This window comes from Drosophila tropicalis, unplaced genomic scaffold (assembly GCF_018151085.1).
Source record: "Drosophila tropicalis isolate 14030-0801.00 unplaced genomic scaffold, ASM1815108v1 contig_694, whole genome shotgun sequence".
Taxonomy (NCBI): domain Eukaryota; kingdom Metazoa; phylum Arthropoda; class Insecta; order Diptera; family Drosophilidae; genus Drosophila; species Drosophila tropicalis.
In genome coordinates this window covers 4,237,217-4,260,229 of record NW_027173176.1, presented here as the reverse complement: position 1 = coordinate 4,260,229, position 23,013 = coordinate 4,237,217, and the positions used below count along the sequence as shown (strand labels likewise).

The 23,013-nt window shown below is 39.5% G+C and overlaps 1 protein-coding gene across 1 annotated transcript in view; it reads right to left on the bottom strand.

Moving 5' to 3' along the window:
• dpr6 (defective proboscis extension response 6) overlaps positions 1-23,013 on the bottom strand; it is a 105,439-nt gene that overhangs the window by 6,171 nt on the left and 76,255 nt on the right. The window contains exon 6 of the mRNA XM_068292545.1: positions 21,164-21,332. Within this exon, the coding sequence (XP_068148646.1) occupies positions 21,164-21,332 (169 nt within the window). The remainder of the gene's footprint in view (positions 1-21,163; positions 21,333-23,013) is intronic.

The following is a 23,013-nucleotide window of genomic DNA, read 5'->3' as shown; positions in this document are numbered from 1 at the left end:
TCTGTCCACCCCAGTCTGCCCCAGTTGAGTTGTGCTGAGACGAGCTGCTTGCCCGGGACTTGTCCACATACTCTTCTCCTACACTCCTGAAGCCTGCACACGTTTGCCTTTTTGAGCGCTTCGTTTTGTTGCTTTTTCTTTTTTTTTTTTCTTAATTTTTTTTTTAGTTTTTTTTTTTTTTTGATAAACTTGAGACGTGCGTCCTTGTCTGTGCGAGTATGTTTACGTGTGTGTGTGTGTGTGTCTGTATGTGAGTGGTTGGCTTGTTTTTGTAAGTCAAACCAACAACAACATAACAGAACTGTGCCTGGGACGCCTTTTGCTGTTCGTCATTTGAGTCATTGCGGTCAAGGCGCCGCCTTTTACTTCTCACTTTGAGGCCAGCAGCAACTTCAGTCTTTACTCTCCATACATCTCGTATTCGGGCAAGCTCTGTCTTCTTGCCTTCAATACATGTATGTGGATGTGTGTGTGTGTGGCTAGCTGTTTTAATGCTTTATTTGCACGTGTTGACGTTTATCTCGGAGAGCACAGAACACCCAATACACGCACTCACACACACACAGATATCCAACTTTGGATTAACAAGCCAAAAAGTTGGCCAAGCAGAAAACTGAAAATGGAAATGTGGCCCCAAAAACTTGGCCTTAGACATCTCTCTACAAAAAAAAAACAAAAACACAGGATTACCAAACAAATTGTACTGCTAATGTGACGCACTCAAAGGAGAAGAAGAAAAGGTTACGGTTAAGGTGACATCATCTAGCCGCGATCAATCGAACCGTACCAAATCGAATCGAAATCGAAACTCGCCAATTCACTCATCAATATTTGCTTAAATTGATATGAAATTTCATTACAATTGAAATGCAATATTGTGATATATGTATATATAGATATTGGCTTATATATCAACCTATGCAATTTGCTCCGACATTTTGCTGATTTCATGAAACATTGATGCACATTAAACCGCGTTCCGGCGCGTGTCCTTGGCAACGTCTTGCCAACAACGTTGCCAACTTGCGACTCGGTCTTTGCGAACGCACATGTGGCCAACAAATGAAAGTTCCAAAGGGTGTTTATGTGACCGTGTGTGTGTGTGGGTTTGTGTGTATGTTGACCTATCAGTTTACGTGCCATTTAGCACTCAATTAAATTCGTACAGCACAAACACACAGGAAGCAGCAGGGAGCAGACCATTTAAGTAAATGTACGCTCATCAGCAGCAAGGAAAGAGAGCCCGGCCAAACCAAGACACAAGCCAGGAAACTGAAGGGGAAGCTTCTACCCACTAGCTCAAGGAATAGACTGAGAGCAAGTTGAAGGTGAGTGAGAGGCAACGAAATGGAGTCCAAAACTGGAGGCATCTGCAAACCATTGGCTGCTGCTGCTTTTTCTGCTATTAATCAAAGCAATGAGCATTTTGTTGAAAGCAATTTATTTCGTTATCGAAAGGATTTTGTCGAAAACTAAAGGAAGTTCCTTAAGAAGAGATGGCAGAGATGTGGCCCATGTGGACTGGGATGGGGAAATTATGCAAGCCAGGCAAAATAAGGGATTTTGCTTGCCATTTTCATGTTGCATTTCACACGTCGTCGGGATTAGTAGTTTCCTATTCATTTCACAAATAAATCAATATATAAATGAGTTTGTGTGTGTGTGTGTCTGTGTGTCTACTATAATTAAACAGTAAGAAAGAACGTTTGCCTAGCTCCTCCCTATGCTCTTGTGTTATGCCATTTATTCTATGTATGTATATGCCTTGAACATAATTCATATTTATCGATCGATTGGCTCAAATATTTTATTATTTAAATTACGATTGCTGCCAGATGTCTGTCAGTCCGATTGTCTGCCTTTCATCTCTCTGGCCTAAAGATAAATGAGTTTCGGTCGAATTTCAATTATTTTTTCTCCTTCTTTCTTACTCGATTGCTACTGCCGCTGCTGCTGCTTATGTTACTTGGGCTACTAAGTGCGCAAAAAAGAAGGAGAGGAAATCATTTTTACTTATTGGTAAAGGTTTATCAAAGTATTGCAGACATGGACACTATGTTAAAAATTGCTCATACGCAATGTTGGACGCTCGTACAATTTTACACATTTATTTATTGATTTTGGACGCTTGATTAAACACCGCAAGGCATTGATAACTTCCAACAAAAAGAACAACAACAACAGCAAAACCAAACGAAAAGCAACAACAACGAAAACACAGCTGAAATCTCAACGCGTTTTGCAATTGAGTTCGGTGTCTGCGTAGCCATTACATCAAGCAGGCAATCCAATTAGGATTTTGATTCAGTTTCTGATTTTGGTTCCTATTCCTGTTAGGCAGGCTCGTGTCGATTGACTGGCTGGCTGGCTGGCTGGCTGCTTGGTTGGTTGGTTGGCTATGTGAATGAGTGAACGAATGACAGACTTGCTGATTGGCTGGCTGAGTGCTTAAATGATTGCCAAATTAGGCGAAAGTGCACTTAGCGTAAAGTTGGTGTTATTTGTGTGAAGTGGAGTTGTTCAAATCAAAGAACACAAAACGACAGAAGAAAAAGAGAAAGGGTTTTTGCCATCTTAACAAGATTACAACAAAATTTTTTTGACAAAATGTGTATTTTGTTTCTTTTTACTAAAAAGATAATAATGTCATTTCATTTCATTTTGAGTAACATAGAGATAACCCCTAGGCCGGCCACACCCTTCTCACCTTTTCATTATCGAACCAGTTTGGAACAATTTAAAAGTGCTTACCCCCTTCCAGGACGCCATCCTCCCCACCCCATTCGTGATAACCACATTTTGTATAGCCCACTTAAATTTTAGTTAAAGTTTATGCTGTCAATGTGAGTGTGTGGCACCATTGAAACCTGAAACCGTGACAATTTTTGGGGCCAAGAACTTTTTCCATAGCCACAACAATATGTTGTGGGAGGGTCTCAGGTGTATATATAGGTATAAACTGCGTGTGTATGTGTGTGAGGACAAAACTTGCCAACTATAAGGAGAGTTTAGTGGATATATCGTACTCATGTAGAACATGTCGTATAGAACATTTACCTGTGTTTGTGTTTGTGTGTGTGTGTGTGCGTGCTGCCTCAAGTGCTCCATAAGTAGTCCTGTTCTATCCTCTCACTATCTATCTCTATATGCATGTTTTCTTCTGCATATCTGTGTGTGTGTGTATGTCTCTATGTCTGTGTGTTAGTCCGTTTAGTTACAGCATTTTGTGGTAAGTAAAACATTGCAGCCCCGAGTCATATGACACACACACATACACACATACCTAAAGATAGGAAAATGGACCACACACTAGCCAACTAACCAGCACACAAGTTGCATTCTGGGTCAGCTTGGAACGCCTCTGCCCTGCCCTAGCCAGTTGCCTCTAGGGGGCATGAAGGTACAAGAAGCACGTCCATCGTCAAGCAGCGTAAAAGTGGCAGAGCCTGAGCCAGAGACAGAGAAACGAACACAAGCATATTTCGTATATTTTGTATAAGCACCGTTGCGGAGCACCTCAAATATTATTACCGGTATTTTTACTGATATTGTCCTGTACACGAGAGATGCTCTTGATGCTGCTATGGCTACCGCTGTTGCTGCTGCTCTTGTTGCTATTTCAGCTGCCAGTTGCATGCTAACTGGACATGTATTAAAGGCAAACTCAACTTGTTATTACCAAATAGTTTCGCGTTGGCTTCAGCAGCCACTATACAATATTCATTTTAAGCATCTGATATTTTCTAGATTTTCATTGTTTATTCTAAACAAACTTCTATCTTCCTGTCATCATAACAAACAGGAACGGAAGCGCTTTAAACCTCTTTCTAATCAGCATTGTTAATGAAGCAGATATCTCTTCTGAAGATCTCACAATGAAAGTAACGACGAGATCATCATAGTCTAAATCGAAAGGCAACAAAATGATGGGACAGTGATAAAATGAGAATTAGAGATAGGCTCTTGAGTTATATATATATATATGTCTTAGATATTATTAAAGACAGAAAAAGGAACTTCAAGATATACATATATTTAAGTCAAGTGCGGCTTGCCCTCATAATGTTTTTTTTTTTGTTCTACGGATAATTTGCTTACAAGGAGGGAAAAAGCTTTTTGGATATCAGAGGCAACGCATTTTGGTAAGGTTAATGAAACCCTCGTGTTTTTTTTTTTTTTTTTTTTTGTTGGTTGCTGTGCAAAGTTTTGGTACTTGCAACGCGCCGGTCAAGAGGCGCATGAAATATAAAACCGGAAATGCAATTGAAGAGAAAGAGAAGGCTGGAAGTAAAAAACTTGAATGCAATTTGAAGTAAGCGAGTTGAAAATGAGTCGTGCACTTGAGTGGGTAAAAAGTTGTGTGGTTAAAGTGAGTTGAGAGAGAGTTGCAATGATGATGACATATTTTCCCATTTCCGAACGAGGCGAAGGGGCATTAAAACATGCAGTAACATAATAAAGCATTACATATAGTGCAACCAGTAGAGAATGTTGAAATACAATTACGAACAATGAGTTGGCATGTGTATGGGTGTGTGTGTGTATCGTATGGCATAAATGTATATGTGTATATATGCACAAAGAAACGTGCACATTTTTATTTAATTTTGTTGCATTTGCAGCTCTTGAAAACTTTGTGCAGCACATGCAGTCGAGCGCTTAATTTGCAACATTTCTTTGTCACAAGCACAAGAAGAGAGCCAGCAACAACAACAACAACAGCAACAACATGCTGTCGCTGGCACGCCTTAAATGCGGCAACCAGGACGACAACTCGCACATTGTAAATAAGATGTAATAATTTTAAAACGCAAAAACCGTAACAAAACCAAAAAAAAAAAAAAAAAAAAAAAAGGGGTAAAACAAATAACTGCTCGAGTGAGAGGCTAAAAGGCTGCCGCTCTGAGCTGACTTATTGTGTACGAGGGCTGCTGCTGCTGCTCCATATGTGTACTGTCCTGCCTGTAGCTGGTGAAGTAGTACGTCGACAGAAGAAAGGAGGTTGGAAAGGGAATGGCGTAGAGGCAGCAAAAACCTATTAAGCCAGAGGGAAACGAATGCAGCAGCGGCGAAGCCAACGACGACGGCGGCGGGTTCGTTCTCATCATTGGCATACACACAAAAAAAAAACAACACAAAGCATGTTGCAATTGACAGCGGCATGGCAGGCAAAAGACGCAGCTGCAACTGAACTGCTTTTGCCCCTACACACACACACACACCCACACACACACACACCCACACACACACACACATTGACAAAGGCAACAAAACAAGTGAGACAACTGGGAGACGAAGGATCCACAACTTTTCCCTCTGCCCTTCAACCAGCTGCTGCCTCATGCCCAAAAAACGTTTCGTAATTAAGTGCTGCTGGCAAAGTGTTGCCTGTACTTGTCTATTTCTCTATGCGAATGTGTGTGTGTGTCTGTGTGTGTGAGCACACTTGGTTATTGGTAGCGGGTAATGAGCGTAAACTGCGCTCAACACCCCCAAAAAACCCGTACATAAAGTGGGCGTGGTCGTATGTTAGATCCAGCTTGGCCATTTGTTTGTTTATTTAAGTTTTGTTTTTTCCTCTTAACTTTGAATTAGAAATTTCCTCGCAACGAAATTCTCTCTCTCTTTCTCTTCTCACTCTATATCTCCCTTCAGCATCGTTATCATTCCCCACATGCATTTAGTCTTTAATTATAAAACTTAAAACTTTACGAATTTGCGTCAGGTGAATGTTTAAAGAGATGGTGAAACGCGGGCAACAGGTGACATTTCGACCATTACCACAGTTCTTTGGAACTGACCAAATAGTTGGAAGAAAGTGGCAAACGGAAATTGTAACACAAACTTGGCAAACAAACGAACACGAACGAAGCGAAGAAAACTTGGAGAATGGCGGAATAGCGGATGAAAAATAAAAAAATGAAAAAAAAAAAACAGAAGAAAACTTGCAAAAAATAATAATAACCAGAGGGCCGGGGCTAACTTCGACCGCGTCAAAGTTTGTATACCCTTGCAACTTTTTGGTAACTCTATCCTTACCTATTAGCCATCAATGTGGAAGAACGTTTTATCTAAAAAGGCTTATGTTTGCGAAAGAATGGCCTACAATCGTAGGAAATAACGAAGATATTGATCAAAGTCACTGTTTTCCACCGATCGTTCCTATGGGAGCTATATGATATAGTCACCCGATCTTTATCAAATTCGACACAGTCATTAACAGATATATTAAACTAACAAATGTTTAATTTAAAAGCAATCGCGTTAAAAGTAACGAAGTTATTTACAAAAGTCACTGTTTTCGACCAATCGTTCCTATGGGAGCTATATGATATAGTCACCTGATCTTGATCAAATTTGGCATAGTCGCTTATAGGCGTAGTAAACTCTCTAATATTAAGTTTCACGACAATAGCTCAGAAAATAACGAAGGTATTGAGAAAGTCACTGTTCGTGACTTGGCCGTTTATATGGGAGCTATATTATATAGTCACCCGATCTTGATCAAATTTGGCATAGTCGCTTATAGGCGTAGTAAACTCTCTAATATTAAGTTTGACGATAATAGCATAGAAAATAACGAAGTTATTGAGAAAAGTCACTGTTCGTGACTTTGGGGTTTGTATGGGAGCTATATGATATAGTGGTCCGATCCGGCTGAATCCGAGATATACAACGCCTGCAGTATATACAAGCCTACGTGCAAAATTTCAGCTCTGTAGCTCTTACGGTCTAGGAGGAGTTTGCGTTGATCCAGACGGACGGACGGACGGACGGACGGACGGACGGACGGACATGGCTAGTTGAACTCGTCTCGTCGTGCTGATCAAGAATATATATACTTTGTATGGTCGGAGATGCTTCGTTCTATGCGTTGCACACTTCTGACCAAAATTAATATACCCTTTTTGCAAGGGTATAAACATTGGCAACGTGACCAAGATACACTCAAACACAGATGGGTAATGTCTTTAAAAATTTATTTTCACAATAACTTTGACAAGAAAACAACTACACAAAATTAACTCAATCGAATTGTTCTCCGAAAAGGGATGTCAGTTGAGTGAGTAAAGCTTGAATTTCTTTAAATATCTATATATATCGGCACAGATATAACCAAATATATATAGTATGTATACTGTTAGACAAATCCATAAATATGCAATCTGATTCGAAGCATTTTCTAAAATTGCTTCCATTTATTTAAGTCTGCCCCAAAATGTATGCTATACTTTAACAAATTTAGGAGAAAGGAAATCCCAGAACAAACACACTTACACCCACGGACACACACATACACACCGACATACAAACATCCGCCTTGGTTCCCCTTATAGAAATGCATTCAAAATAAACGGCGAAAAAGCATGTGGAGCTTTTTTTAGCATTTATTTTCAATTTGCTAGCGAATTATTCGCGCACACACACACAGAGCACTTTCGTTCGCCCTTAGCCATTGTTTTCGCCTGCAGCTATATTTTTAGGTTATTTTGCAGCCGCAAGTTCTCAGTCCTCAGTCCGCCGCGGCCTTTTTTTTTAACCGCTGCTTCTTTTTCGCTTTATACTGCTCGGCAGTGTTAAGCAGCTTAGCCCGGTGCTGGCAACGGCAGCTAACATAAATTAAAATGGCCAACGTTGTTTTTGTTGCATTCGCTTAAACACACACTCACACACACAAACCAACCCAAACCCATCTACTACCTCCCCCACACACACACACACACACACACACACACACACACACATTTTTAGAGAGAAAATCACAGAGCAGGAGGACCTTTGACTTGGCTTGGCCTTTGCCTGTTTCTCGTTTTGTTCATTTGCGTGGCAAACAAATCGCTCGAGCGGCAACAAATTGAGTTTCTTTATGATGTCCCATTTGCTGTGTGCAGGTGTGCGGATCAGTGTGTGTGTGTACATGTGTGGGTGTTGCTTACCTTTTCTCTTTTCATAATCTTTTTTTTGCTGTTCTTGCTTTTTTTTTGGGTTTTGGGACAGTTTTGTGAAATGATTTTTCATCTTACCTTTTTGGCTTGGGTTGACTTGGCATTGCCATCTGTTTTGGCCGCCGACAAATAATTTCTTCTATCAATCACAATTAATTATGTAAGCTAGACGGTTTATATGAGTGGGTGTATATGTGTGTGCCTGTGTGATAAACTGCTGGGAATTTCTTCTTATTAAATTAAGCTTGCTAAAAGGTGGCACTGAGAGGTGAGGTAAGTTGCCTTTATCAACATCATCATCGCCATAGCCATCGTCGTCGTCGTCGTTTTTGCCATCTTGGCGGCGGCGGCCGTCGGGCACAATTTGTAATTTCACGGTGGCGCAGCAACCATTGCAAAAATGCAGCAGCCACCATCCTGTTGCGTCTTTTTCGCTTTTTTATATTTTGTACTTCGCTTAAGCTACACTTGAGTATTAATCGTTTGCTCAAGCAGGCAGCGATTCCATCAGCCCAAACGAAGTAGCAGCAGCCGTGCAGGAGATAAAAATTACACGAAAAATACTTTTGCAATTTGGCCATCGACTGCGATGATACCCCGTTGATAATATAGAATAGCATAGAAGGAGGCTGCTAATTATACCCTTGATACCCATTAGATATGCATTATATAACAGGTACCAGTGATGCCAGTTGACAACAGCCAGCGTGTAATGAACTGAAAATTGTCCTTAAGCATCAATTTACAGCTCGAGACAGACGCGACATGGACCCAGGAAGGACCCTGAGAAGGGCCATCAGCCTCCATCAGCAGTAGATCCACGATGACGACAAAGATGCTTTGCTGATGGTGTTGCTGCCGCTGCTGCGGTTGGTGGTTTGCCCTGATAATTTGATGCTTGCCGATGCGCGATAAATATAATTTGTTGCACGTCATGTGTATTAACTTTTTGCAGACACTGTCGTCTGTACGTCCGTCTGCCCGGCCGTCCATCGGTACGTTCGTTCGTTTCCTACTGTCATTTACTTGGCAAGCAGGAATGGGGAAGAAAAATGCTCGAGAAAATGGCAAAAAGGGGCCCTGACTGCATTCTCCAAGGACTTGTCGCTATTTTCATTATGCAGCTATTTACACACGCCTTGGCCCCATTTGGGTGCTGTGTGTGTGTGTGGTCTGTTGGTGTGTATGCTGACCACGCCCACATTTTGTAATTAAAATTGCATAGCAAAATTGATTATGTATATACATACATATGTGTGTGTGTTAGTTTTTTGTTGTAGATGGCATGGGAATCGAGATGAAGATGATCGGGAATCGGGGGGCCAAAGTTGCTGTAAATGACAGTAAGTAATTTCCAGTGGGTCGCCAAAAGTGCGCCAAGTGGAAATTTTTAATTAAAAGCAAATGTTTTTGAGTTTAACTACAAATTTTTAACTCATACTTGTGGAGCTTACGGTGCAAGATAACAACCCAAAAATGCAAAAGCCCTGAACTGCTTGCTATAATGCTTCATTAAGGGCCAACACTTTAGCCCATTTGCTACTTTTTTTCTCTCTATCTCTCTCTCTCCCTCTCTCTGAGTTTTTTCATTAAAGTGTATTCTATAGAGACATTGAACAAGATGAGTTGGAGAGAGAAAGAGATTGTGTGGCGTCAACCTTCAATTAGCCAACTGACCGCCAAAAAGTTGCTTACATTTTGTATAAAATTCTTTTTTTGAGCGTCTATCTCCTCCATTCAAGTTTATCTCAACAACTGTTCAAAAACTGTTGACGGGGAAAAAAATGAATTTATTTTAGAAAACAAATTCATTTCATCTTGCTACTTGTTTCTTATTTTCTTTCTTTAAATGAGCCATAGAATTAATGTCTCACTAAAAATAAATATTATATTCCCAGCAATATTTAGTTTCTATAATCTTTTCTAATTAATCTCTCAAAGAGTTCATTTTATCTGAAGTTTTCCTAGTAAATTCTTACTATCTTAATGCAAGGTTTTAACTTTTAAGTTTAATCAATTGAAACATCTCCTTTTCTTTAGATATTTATCGTTTCATTTTCCAGAAGATTTCACAATTTTTCACGTCAATGTCATAATCTCTTAGGTTCCTCAGAAGTCATGATCACATAAATTTGTAAAAAATGATAACTACATAAACTTAGACAAATCAGAAATAGAATATTGTGTTTACACACGGGAGCCATTCTTCTGGTTCGTTCGTTCACAAAATGATACAAAACACTAAACTGCAATGTCAGAGAATTTCGTTTGAGTAAGCAACAACATAAGCATTTGTTAACGCAACAATACGTCACGTAAAACAAAGCCTTGCCAATCCCAGACCCTGTCCCTTGACCCTTGTCCCTCATCCAATCTTTCATGATTTTATAGTGTTTTCCCTTTCGGTTATACATATATGTATAGAGTATGGGCATGATACCATGGAAAATTCATAAGCGGAAAAACAAGATAGACGTTTTTGTATATTTCAATTTTCAAATAGATATCAATTTTTTGTGTCGCTTGAGTTTTTTATGCCAGCCAACTTTATGATTGTGCAGCGATTCAGAAAATTGGTAAAAACAAAGCGTATTGTCAGTTTTATAAATCGATGAAAGCAAATGGGAATTCATTCCTCTCTGCCTGCTTGCTAAGCCAAAAAATTATTATAAATCTAAATGAAAAGCAGGTGATGAAAATGAAAGCTGAAATTGGTAAATGGGAAAAATAACCATGTTAAAAATAAGTTTATAAGTTGGAATTATGCATAATGTCATAAATAAATCATTTAGAAACAGGTCCTCGCACCGAATTTGGTATACCATGCAAAAAGTCGAACGATTTAAATGGATTAGCATAAATACTTGATGGGTCTATTAACAAAATTTGATGGCCTAATCGTATATTTTACCCAACGGGTGCATTTTCATTTTCCAAGTGTTAACAAATAGATTTCAAACTGGGCAGCACGAATAAAGTTAAAAATTCTATAAACAAAAGAAAGAAAATACAATATGAAATTGAATCTAATCCAGTACAACAAATGTTTATGTCGAACGCCTCTTCAAAAACGCACAAAAAGCAAGCGCAGCATGGGGTGGACATTTTCATCGAATTTCAATGAAATCTAAAAGGACCAACCAATTCGTTTGATTTTAATATGTATATGTGCCAGAAATTGTGATAAATTAATATACGAATTGAGTACATGGAAATGGGAATAAGTCCTATGTATGTTTCTGTAATTGAATTGCGAACAAAATTGGTATTTAATTAATAAAGCAAATGCAATTTTTGGCATCGTCAGTTGGGCAAATAGACAACAACGACGACCAACATTGGAAAACATCAGGTCCATGTCTGGTAAGCAAATTACCATTTAGCACCCGGAGCTTACACACATTCAGTCATTCACACATAGCCATGGACAACTCGTCCACACACACACACACACACACACACACACACACAGACATATCTACGGGTCCGTGTGTGTAGATATTGACATCAAAAGGTGGGGAAGAGAGTGATGTACAGAAAGTTTTAGTGGCCATAGGACAACAAGCAAGCAAGCTACCAACCAACGAACCAGTCAAAAAGCAACCTAGCCAAAAATAGCAAAACTCTCTAACAGATTTTCGCTTCGTTTGAAATAATCAAAACGTCCAACAAATGAATGTGTCACCTGTACAAAAGTCGCACAGCAGGTCCTAAGCTCTGAGTCCAGATTGAAGTCCTGGTTCAGGGCACAACACAACACAACACGACCAAGCCTATTATGGGGAGTGGGGTGGAATGGAATGGAGGCCCATGTGACGGGTAATAAAGCCAAAAGGCAAAAGGTAAAAACACCAGAAACAACATTATCAGCCAGACAGGCAGCAAATTGAGACATACACATACACACACACACTTACATATATGTTTAATATGAATATCTATTCGTTGTGAGGAATTTATGTGGAAAATATTCATGTGACTCCTTTCATTAGAAATTAATCTATTAACTTAATAAGCAAATCTGAAATGGTTACTCACGCCTCTTAGTTTTTGTTTATCAAAGTCAAGCTTGTTCTCTCATACATATCTGAACTTATTTAGAGGTAGTCGAAAATTATGTGAGAAATGTATCAATTAAACCCAAAAACAAATATCGATTATATGTAGGTACCTACATATTTCAGAGATACTCTTATCCATTGGATTAAGTATAGGTCCACAGAAATTAGAGCAAAGGATTCCAAGCATAAATATTTATTACTTGATGGAAAAAGAGTCATAGTCATTATAGCCTGACCAACGGACAAGGACAAGGACAAGAACGAGGACAGTAAGTCGATTTCGATTTAGGGGCTAACGGAAATGCCCTGGCAGTCAGGAAGTACACTAGCCAGTTCAGCGAAGTGAGGTGACCTGCGATTTCAGTCTCAGTCGCACTCTGTCTCTCTCTCTCTGTACTCTCTGTCTCTTTCTCTCTCTTTTCTTGCCCTACTCTAACCTCCATGGCTGCATATACTCAATGGCAATGACATTTACTATACACTTCAGCTCACTTGATGCTCGACTGAATGATTGATGCCTTTTATTCGTTTTCACAATTTGCGCAAAAACTTGATTTTCAAATCACATTCGTTAAAATCCCCAGAGCGATACGACCATGGCCATGGGCAAGGGCCACGACACGGCGCATAAGGGGACATATTCTCGGTGTGGGAATTGGCCCAAGTATAACTATGGAGAAAGGGCATTAATGTCAAAGCTAACATTATGATTCCACGTAAACCAAACTGAACTGAATGGAAGCAGTAGCATAGATGTCAAGTTGGCCATCTTGTTGGTACATTTGGCACTTTTCAGAGTTCCTGTTGTTGTTGCTGTTTTTGTTGTCGCATGTCAAGTGACAAATTTGGAAAATGACAAAATGCTCGATGAAAAATACGCGTCCCGTTGACCAACAACCGAGCCATGATAATCGAATTTTTTTTTCCTTCTTTTAGCCATTTGTCCCCTGTAGTTTTGTTGTAGTGATTTTGATCGTTTATTTTCTCTCTTATGGTTTTTTTTTTTTGTTGCTACCTTTGAGTTGTCATAATTGAGTTTGTGACGCCCTCAACATTTGCTACCAATTGGAATTTCCCTTGCATAAAAAATGGGAATTCTGTCTGCTGTTTATCCCTTCACCCGCACACAACAAAAAAGAGAGAAAGAGAGAGTGAGAGAAAGAGATTTGTACCCTTCTTCACCCAGCATCAGGACAAAGATTGAAAATGAAAATTTAATTAAATTTTGATATTCGTTTTGGCCATAAATGAGTTCAGCAGTAATTTTTGTACCCAGTTAGCCGGATAAGCGTATGTGTCTGTGTTTGTGTTTGTGTCTGTGTGTGTGTGTTTTTGCATTGGGGACAGCTGGGCCACATTAAAACTTGATTTCAATTGAAAATTCAAATGGAAGAATCCAAACGACGACGAGGACGAGCTGAAAACATCAGAACGAGACATTGCATTGATAGAAAGTCAATATGCAATGCATGTGTGAGTGTTTGTGTGTGTGTGTGTGCCTGTGAATATGTTGGCCATTGTACCCTTTGAGATTAGCCATGGCAAATTGCAAGAGCAATGCAAAAAGTGTTGTTGTTGCTATTGGCAGTGATTATGCTTTTGACCAGTGACCTGTGGCAGGAATCGCCTTACTTTCGATTAGTTTGTTTGTGGTCCCAATCGAGCTGATGAGTCACCTACAAACGTGTCCAATCATAAAATTTACTTAGCTGACTACACCTATACAACATATATGTGCATATATGCAAATGCATATATAGTATCAAAATTGATTTTCATCTTATATTATCCATTTATTCATACATTAATCATGACTATGTGTGAAGGCCATCCATCCAAGAGAATAATGAGAGATTTATACATATATGTACATAAACAAAAATGTAACACAAATGTCAAATCCAAAATGTTTTAAAGGTGACCTAATTTAAATCTTTCTTTACTCCACTCTGTAAACAGGTAATTAAAAATGCATTATGTTAAACCTTATTCGTAGAATCAATTTATCTATGATGATCTATGCCCCTAATTTGGGGTGTCTATTATTAATTTCGTTGGGTCAATTCGCCTAAAACTTTAGAATCTATTATGTACTATTAATTTTAGCTGACCGATAATAAGACAAATAATGCAGAAAGCAGGATGAACATTTGCGATATTATACAATTTAGTTTTGTATTTTTCTTTTCATTTTAGACAAAAATAATGCAGAACAAAAATGAATTTAAAAATAATAAACTAATTGCTTATACAAACAATTGCAGTGTCGATTGCTTTTTTACGGAAAATGTTATAAATCCCAATAAATATTATTCATGTGAATTTAAAAGTTGTTAAAAAATAACAAAATTAAATGTGATGAAAACAGTTTCACTTGATTGTAGCTTGTGCTCATGAGTTTTTTTATGGTTTAAAGTTAGGCACAATGAATTCAAAACAGAAATTAACCATTAAATTTAAAATGAATCAATCAAATTTCATTATTATTATTATAAAAATACAAATACATGTATATAAAATTTCAGCTATTAAATTTGTAAAAATCCAAATAATGATGGTCTCATTAAGTTTGTTTAGGTGAATTGTCAATTGTTCTTAATATTCAATTTAACAATGAGCACTTTTCTTGCTCTTTCCCATGGCTGGGCCTATAAAAGAAGCTGCAGCTTAGGAGGGACGCATCAGTTGTTCTAGCTGCATAGCTGAATGGGGTCACAGTGTTGGAGGTAATCAGGTGAGTAAATTATAATTTTCACTGTTATAAAAATCTGCGCAACAGCACGTCGTGTGATTGTATTATTATTTTTAATATTGGTCTAATTTTTATTGACAATTTCGAATCTGTAATTGAATGTTGTTATTTTCACATTGAAAAACATAAAACATATTAACTTGCAGAGTCATTCTTAATGCATTACTTTTCTAATGCATTTGCACACATTGTCATTAGCATTATAATTAAAAATATTCAAATTCAAATCAATTTAAATATTAGAAAAAATTCAGAAAAAATGAGAAAAAATAAAAACAAATTAACAATTATTAGGAAAGTTAAGAATAATAAAACAAAAAAATCAAGAAAAATGGGAATAATAAGAAAAATCTCTTAATATTTTGTTAATGTTTCTTAATTTTTTGTTAATTTATTTTTGTTTTTGTTTTTCAATGCTAATGCTTATCGGCCCAACTCTGGTTTGTCTGTTGGGAGCGATTAACTTCAATAATTAGATTCAAGGCAAGTCGAGCAGCAATAATAATAATAAACGGCCAAGGATGCGCATCGGCCAAAACATATTGAGTTAAATACAAAAGTAGTTTCAGCTTGACCTCAAAACACACATGAAACAATACGTTTAGCCATAAAATTAGCTTTTGGCATAAATCTTTCGTAAGTATTCACAACACAAAGGCGAAAGAGAGATGGAAGGAGGAAAACAGGAAGAAATGGGGCCAAACTAGGCAACAAATGAGCCTAGGACAAAGAGTGTGTGTGCAGATGCGGCCAGGTGTGTCCCCTTTGTTTCTGTGTGTGTATCTGTGTGTGAGTTAAGTAGCAATAGTTTACACGCCAGTAGATTTCCCTTATTACCCTGCCCCGCATGTCAGTGTGCGTGTGTGTGTGTGTGTGCGTACCGCATGTGGTTGTTGCGGCTTGCGGTCAAAAGAAAATGGGTGGCTGGGTGCATGTACTGGCCAGCATTCGGTTCCCAAATCCCATTGGCGATTGCTCGGCAACGAAATTAATCTCGCACAATGTGCCAAAGTGAAAATGCAGAAGAAAATACTTATAATACAACACCAAAAACAAAAAAACGACCTGCCCGCCTCCTTTTTTTCACCCACAAAAGGTATGCATTGAATTGAAAGAGGGCAGAGGCAAAGCCGAGAACGAGGATGAGGACGACGACGACGACGAGGACAACAAAGTCATTGGCTTCCACACATATGTGTCGTGGCAAGTTTTTGTATGCTGCCGCTCATGTAATTTATCAGTAAATTAAGCAATTTGTTTTATTTATTCCATTACGTAAATCATGCAATTTGTGCCCGATTTCGTCATAGGTCGGCGACAAACGGAAGGAAAATATGCCAACGGCAGCGATTTCTGGCCAGGATTTACATGTGTAGCCACCACCCACCACCTACATTATCATGGCTTTGCTTCTGGTACCCTAATACATACAAACTAACATAGATACACATACATATACATACATATGTTCATATGTGTACATAGTTGTTCAAGTTGTTTTTACCTACACGCTTTGGCAATTTTATTAAAATCACTTCGAGAAGATGGAAGTGGATTTTGGTTTGGGTTTGAGTTCCTCTCTTGGTTTGGGTTTTTTGGAGATTCCATGGCATACAGTACCACCATAAAAGCAAACATAATGAGCACACGCATACATTTCCCCTACCAACACATCAACACAACTCCTCCTCGCTCATGTGAGTGTGCGTCAAAACTTGCCTAGAAAATGTATGAATCTAATAAACAAAAGCCGTATATTATTAGCTGCGGATTTGTTTGTTGCTGGCTCTAGCTCCAGCTCCAAATATAGCTTCGGCTCTGGGTGCGAAGGAGTTATAGTAGGGTATACTTATGGCAATGGCTCAATGTTGTCGACTCTCGGCTTTGCGTTGCGGCTAGGGATGTGGTTGTGCGGCATCGCCAACGTTGTTCAACATGGCACAAATTATGTTAGTCGGCAATCTCAGAGGATTGACTATGCATGAACGGAAAGCAGTAGTAAGTACGGAATGGCATAGGGACCACATATGAGACGATGCCTAAGCGGACTAAGGCATAGGCCCAAACACACACACTTACACACAACAGGCAAATGTTATCATAAGTTATGACTAAAGTTTTTCCAAGCATTAGTTTAGTTCGTTCCTTACACTGAACAAATTTATTATATACTTATTATATATAACCCATATATATTTTTTTGTTGATAAATTGCTTTTAAATAATAATGAAAGTCCATGTAGTTGCCAAAGAATTATGGTTAAACTTTTTAATGGGTAGACATTAAAATCAGACAAGCTTAAGCCAGCAACTAATCGTAGTTCATTTAGTACTTATGAAGATTAGAAAGGTTTTTCTAATTAGTTTTTCATTTTAAACATACGACGAATTCTCTTGATGGGCTCTTGGGCTTGATCAGAATCATTCATCTTTTCAACTAAAATTATTTTGTACAGTGTATGTTGGTTTTGGCGTTGGCGGCTATCAACAAATAGGCATCAGTGGCATTTAAATACGAGTACACCAATTCGGTTTCTGTAGTCGACTATTTCAGTTAGCTTTCCCTTCCCTGTCTACCGCCCAATTTGCCATGTAGCTTCATCGTGTGGTAAGAGGTGGTTGGAGGTGGAGCAACAAGAGTAATATTCAGTTAGTTATTTGGCCCGGGAGATGTACAAAAAGGTAACCACGACAACTGACACTGTCGGCAAGGACGAAACAGGAAGTGTTTGGCTTGTGTGTGTACTGGTAATGTAAATACTAATGGAGCTGGTACAACTAGATGGTTAGAAGAGAGGATACAGGATAAATGGAGGGAGTGGGGTGACTGTTTGTTGGTGGACAGGTGGACAGGTTGGCCGGTTGGCAAGATGAAACTACACTGAGCTCATACAACGACATTTGTACACGTACACACGATTAGATGGGCAGGACAGCAAAGCCAGGACATGCACTCGCACACACACATACACATATACACCGACACGCGCAAACAATGAAACGAAATTTTTGCGCTCTGGCATCCTTAAGGCGAAATGTAATTTCCTGTGACAAAATACAAAGCTAATCCCCAACACACAACGTTGTCGAGCTTGGAGAGTGGAATAAATTCGCCATCCTGCAAAAGTTGGCTAAAGGATTTGTGTGTTTGTAAGTGTGTGTGTGTATGCTTGCAGGACATCCCAGTGACTTCGATACGTGCAACGAACCGTACGACTATCCGTTCAGCGACTTCACTCTCCTTGGCCCAGAGTCGACACCGTCAAAGCAGGTCAAGGCTTTAACTTCTCACACTTTTCCGTGAGCTGCTCTCAGTCGTTTGCCATTTGATGAGCGTCCGGGAAGCGTTTGCGAGCCTTCATTGCCTCGTATTGCACAGCTGCCCAAAAACCAAATCGAAAGTTGAACTTTTTCTGCTGCAACAACAACAACAACAACCACAATAACTGGAACGAAGGAGACATTTGTCGTGTCTTTGATTGCCAAAAACCCCGTGTACTATTTTGTATTCGTAGCAAGGGCTTTCGTTTGATTTCTCAAGTGTAAACTGCAAAAGGATTTGCAGCCTGTCCTACAAATATCAATATGCCAGTCGAGCAACATGACTCGGCTCTTCCCTCGGCCCACAATCTACTTATATAGGTGGAGACATTAATTCAATGGGTTAGGTAGGCAGGTAGGTATGTCCACACCCCGACTCACTCACACACATAGACAGAGAGCCAGATGCAAGTTTAAGCCAAATTGAAGAGCGACTTAAGCCGCTGGCAAGTGCATCGAAATGAAACCAAAATAGCATCAACAGAAACTGCCAACTCCACTCCTGGTTAGGCATTCCAGCAATGTGGCCAGCGTCTAATTTTCACAATTGTCGAAAGGCTTGGGCTGGGCTCCAACTGATTGACAGCAAATTTAAGCCCCGAAGCACTACGCAACGCACAGTGGTCGAAGATGATTGGTATAAGCTTTTACGCAAAAACAAACATAAAATATATACATACTCCTCCATCACGTCTGAATTATTAATTACAAACTATTAAGTTTAAAGCACATGAAAAATATATTAAAGATCTTTCTGCCTCTAGAGGTGACTGTCAGAGTATGCATATTTCTTTGCCTAATACTCAAACGAACAGGGCCATGCTGGTCCTGGCCATTCAAGCTGTCTGTCTTGGGTCTTTTACAAACAGCATTGCTATGCTACATGCATATGAAAGGAACAAGGTGGGTGGGTGGGCCCGACTGAAACTGGCCAACACAAGTTGTTCCTGTGGAGCAGAACCAAATGCTGGAACTGCATTTTGTTTGCCTGTCACAACTTGCGGGATGCCGTTGCCATGGTCATTGCTATTTGGGCTCTCATTAAAGCACTGAATTCTTGTTTTGACCCAAATACTTTGACACATTGACTTTAATCCGATTAAATGGTAGGGCAAATTAAATGTAAGCTAGACTTAGTACCTGATTAACTTCAAACTCTCTCAATGAATTCCCTTTTGAAATCAAATTCTAAAAGTCGCTTTCAGAAGATTAAAGACGAACAGAAGAAGATGCAAGTGGCATTGCTTCGAAAGGAAGGGAATTTTAAGGATGTTTTTGAATTACTTTAATTATCATTTTCATATAGGAATTCAAACTTGAAAGTTTCCCAATTAGGTCATATATCTATCTGTACGATATCTTTATGATGTTCACCAAAGGACAAATTTGACAAAACAATATTGTCTATATCTCTAAAACTAATGGTTCTATTGTCCTTTGTCCTTATTCATTCTGTATTGTGTATTGCAGGTTGTAAGCGCGTGTTGTCCTTTAGCTCGTTTGCATGTCGCTTCATTATTTTGTTTGTTCATTCCCTTTCTTCAGGTCAGAGGGTGCATCACCTGCATCGCGTCTCCCCCTGCATTCGTATTCATTCTATCCCTTTCCTTTGGCTATTTTCTATTTCTATGCAGTCATGCATAATGGCTGGCAAACGTTTACAATGGCAACAGCATGGATTTCCGCACGTTGCCATTTGCGGTCCATTTGCGGTGGAGGCGAATAGGCGGATAGTTGGCGATGGGTTAGACCCGTTAGCATGATTGAAAAACGTGCCCATGCCAGCTAGAATCCCGAACCAGATTTATCCTACGCCATCTCCATGTCGCCTGCTGTTGCTCCATGCAACCAGAGTTTAAATTGCATGCCATTCTGTGTGCTGTCAGTGGCATTGTTGTTGCTGCTGCTGCTGCCCGTCTCTTCCAAATTACGTAATTTATTTTAACTGTGTCAAATCCACGCCGATCGACAACGATTATGCTGGCAAATTGCAACAACAATTCCTTTGCCATTTCTCTACAAAGTCATCATACCCATTTCCCGCCCACCACCTTTGGGTAGATTTCCACCATTTGCACAATTTGTTAACGTCGCCGGCATCCGTCTTTTGTCTCTCCATTGTTGGGATCTGGGACCAAGGACCAGGCACAAGAGCACACCGAAAAGCGAGACGCAGAAACAGGATCCAGACTGGAAACGGGACGAAAACTGCTGCCACTCACTTGACTGCAATTAACCGCAGTGTGCTAATTAATTTGCTCATAATTGATGCGATTATGTGTTTCATTTGTGTCCCAAATACACAAAACGAAATGGAACCAACGAAGCAACTGGCGCCAGGGGCGGCATCAAAACTCGTGTGCCTACAAAATGTTGAGAAACACAGAGGAGTCCTGGTTGTGGTCCTGGTGGAAATCAAGCGAATTGCCTGCCAGCCAGTCGGCCAGTTAGCCTGCCTGTTACACACACACACACACGCACACACACACACAAACAATATACACACATACATACATCCACAATTTATTAATACCACCAGTCAATTGTAAAACAGTCACGAGCATCCTGAATGCAAACGGAAACGAGCCAAATTGCAGACGGAAATGGTAACGATTGTGGGTCAAGGCGGTCGGTCAGTGGTTGGTCAATCGAAGTGGATTTTCCACTGTCGATTCCCATTCCCGCCTGTCTTCAAAACCCTCTGCTGGGTTAACTCGGGGATCGGGGAGTTATTGTCACCGATATGTATGTATGTGCAGGATAGAATTTGTTGCCAGCAGCAAAAACTGTACTGGCATTTGAATTCTCCCCTCACAGGGTTTTGCAAAAATACCCAGATAACAGAGTGGCAGCACCAGAGAAATGGGAGAAAGAGGCTTCTCTCTCTCCTACACTTACCATGCCATCATGCCAACCCGTTGGCCAGTTAATGTAACGCTTTTACAATTGTAATGTGAGTACAAACGTTATGGGTATGAGTTAAAGTGTCCGTCCGTTCATTCGTTCAGTGTATGCGTGTCAGGGTGTTAGGGTTGTGGATGTTGAGTGTTTGGGACAAGTTGGTGTCGTTGGCTTGTACTTACCATTTAGGACATGCACACGAACGCTGGCAACATCTGCATTGGAGGGCGCACAGGAATACTTGCCCGAATCGGCCAGATCTGCATTCTGTATGAGCAGAAATGAGGTTGTCACATCGCCCTTTTCGGTAATTACCGACACGCCGCCTCTTGATGAATCATAATTAATGACCTGTAAAATGTAGCAGTAGAGAGAGAGAGACATAGAGGGGGAATAAAAATGATCAGCAAACTTGTGAATAAATACAAAGTGACAACATTACAAATGAGACAAAGAAACAGAGAGGGATAAAAAGTGTAAGAAACTGAAATTTTAGCCTAATGACAAATATGCATAAGGCGTGTACCTAAAACTTGGCTATAACGTAAATAAGGATTTTTTTTCGTTGAATTTTCAATATTCTCTACTCAAGGCAAATAATTCATTAGTAAAAAAGTTTTGAACAATAAGATGGGTATCTAACTAAACTTTCGGAAACCCATACTGACTCAATATTAATTTATTTCTGCTACAAAGTAGTTTATATCCACTTATAGAGTAAAATATATAGAGCGATCGATACAAAGAATGAGTAATGACTGTGAGGACCATAAGGACGAAAAAGAATCGTTACATCATTTCCATTTTGAGATGAATTAGTTATTTATTCACACATTACACACTTATTTTGGCAATTGTAATTGTTTTGTTAACATTTTTAAAAATGTTGTTGGCAAATGAAGTTAATTTAATGTTCAAAGTTTATTGTTTTTATTTTTTGTATGGATCAGTAGTTACATTTCATCACTCTGGGATGTATACTGACATGTACCCTTTTAATTTTGTATTTTTGTAACTTTCAAATGCGTGTCTGTGGGGGGGTGTCAGGGCACACCCACACGCTACGTAGGGATGGCAACCAACAGCTGTGCTTGACTGACATTACAAATCAGCGACATGTCACTACGTCTTGTTTATTTTTCGTTACGAAAATGCGTTTAAAATTGCCATTTTAATTGGAATTTGATGGCTCGACCGGGCTGATTAAAGTTAACTTACATATAACCGATGACATCAAAGGTCGACAGAGATCAAGCGGGGGGTGGGTGTTCCGGGCTTGATGGTTCCGGGTGGCACTAAGCAAAAAAAATTATGCTAATCAAGTGAATTTCAGTCAGCAGTTGGCCCCCCATTATGATTATTACTTTTTGCTCATACGAAACGATAGGAAAAATCAGAGAGGCAGCAGCTATCAAAGTCAACTTCATTATCGATTAATATCGCAAGAAGGATGAGAGAGACAGAGTCGAGATAGCTAGATGATGATGATAGAGATAGAGCAAGGGGAAAGGGATAAAGATGGCTGCTTTTAACAGCAGCGAAATGCATATTAAGTCACAGACGGAGCTGACAAAAACAAATACTGGAATAATTTGCCAATACAGAAAGCAACAGCAAGTTCATGACAGGCAAGAAGGACAGCGAAACGAATCGAAATAAAATACACACAGAGAAAGAGAGAGAGAGAGAGAGAGAGAGAGAGAGAGAGAGAGAGAACAGAGACAGAGAGGAGGGATAGTGGATTTAGAGGGAGGGAAATGGGTATTAACACATCATGCCACTGACAGCAACTAAAGAAGAGAAGAAACAAAAACAACAACGCTTTGCGGAAATGAGACGCTGGCCAACCCTTGGCCCCTAACTCCAGATTGGCCCTTGGGCGGATTGCCCTTTGTCGGCTGAGCGCGCATAATTTGCCTTCTAATCTCAACTAATCGACAACATTTGCAATAATATGAAGAATAAGAATGAAAGAAAAAAAAACTTAGCGTTACTCATAATGATGACGATAGCGAAATTTAGATATAAAGAA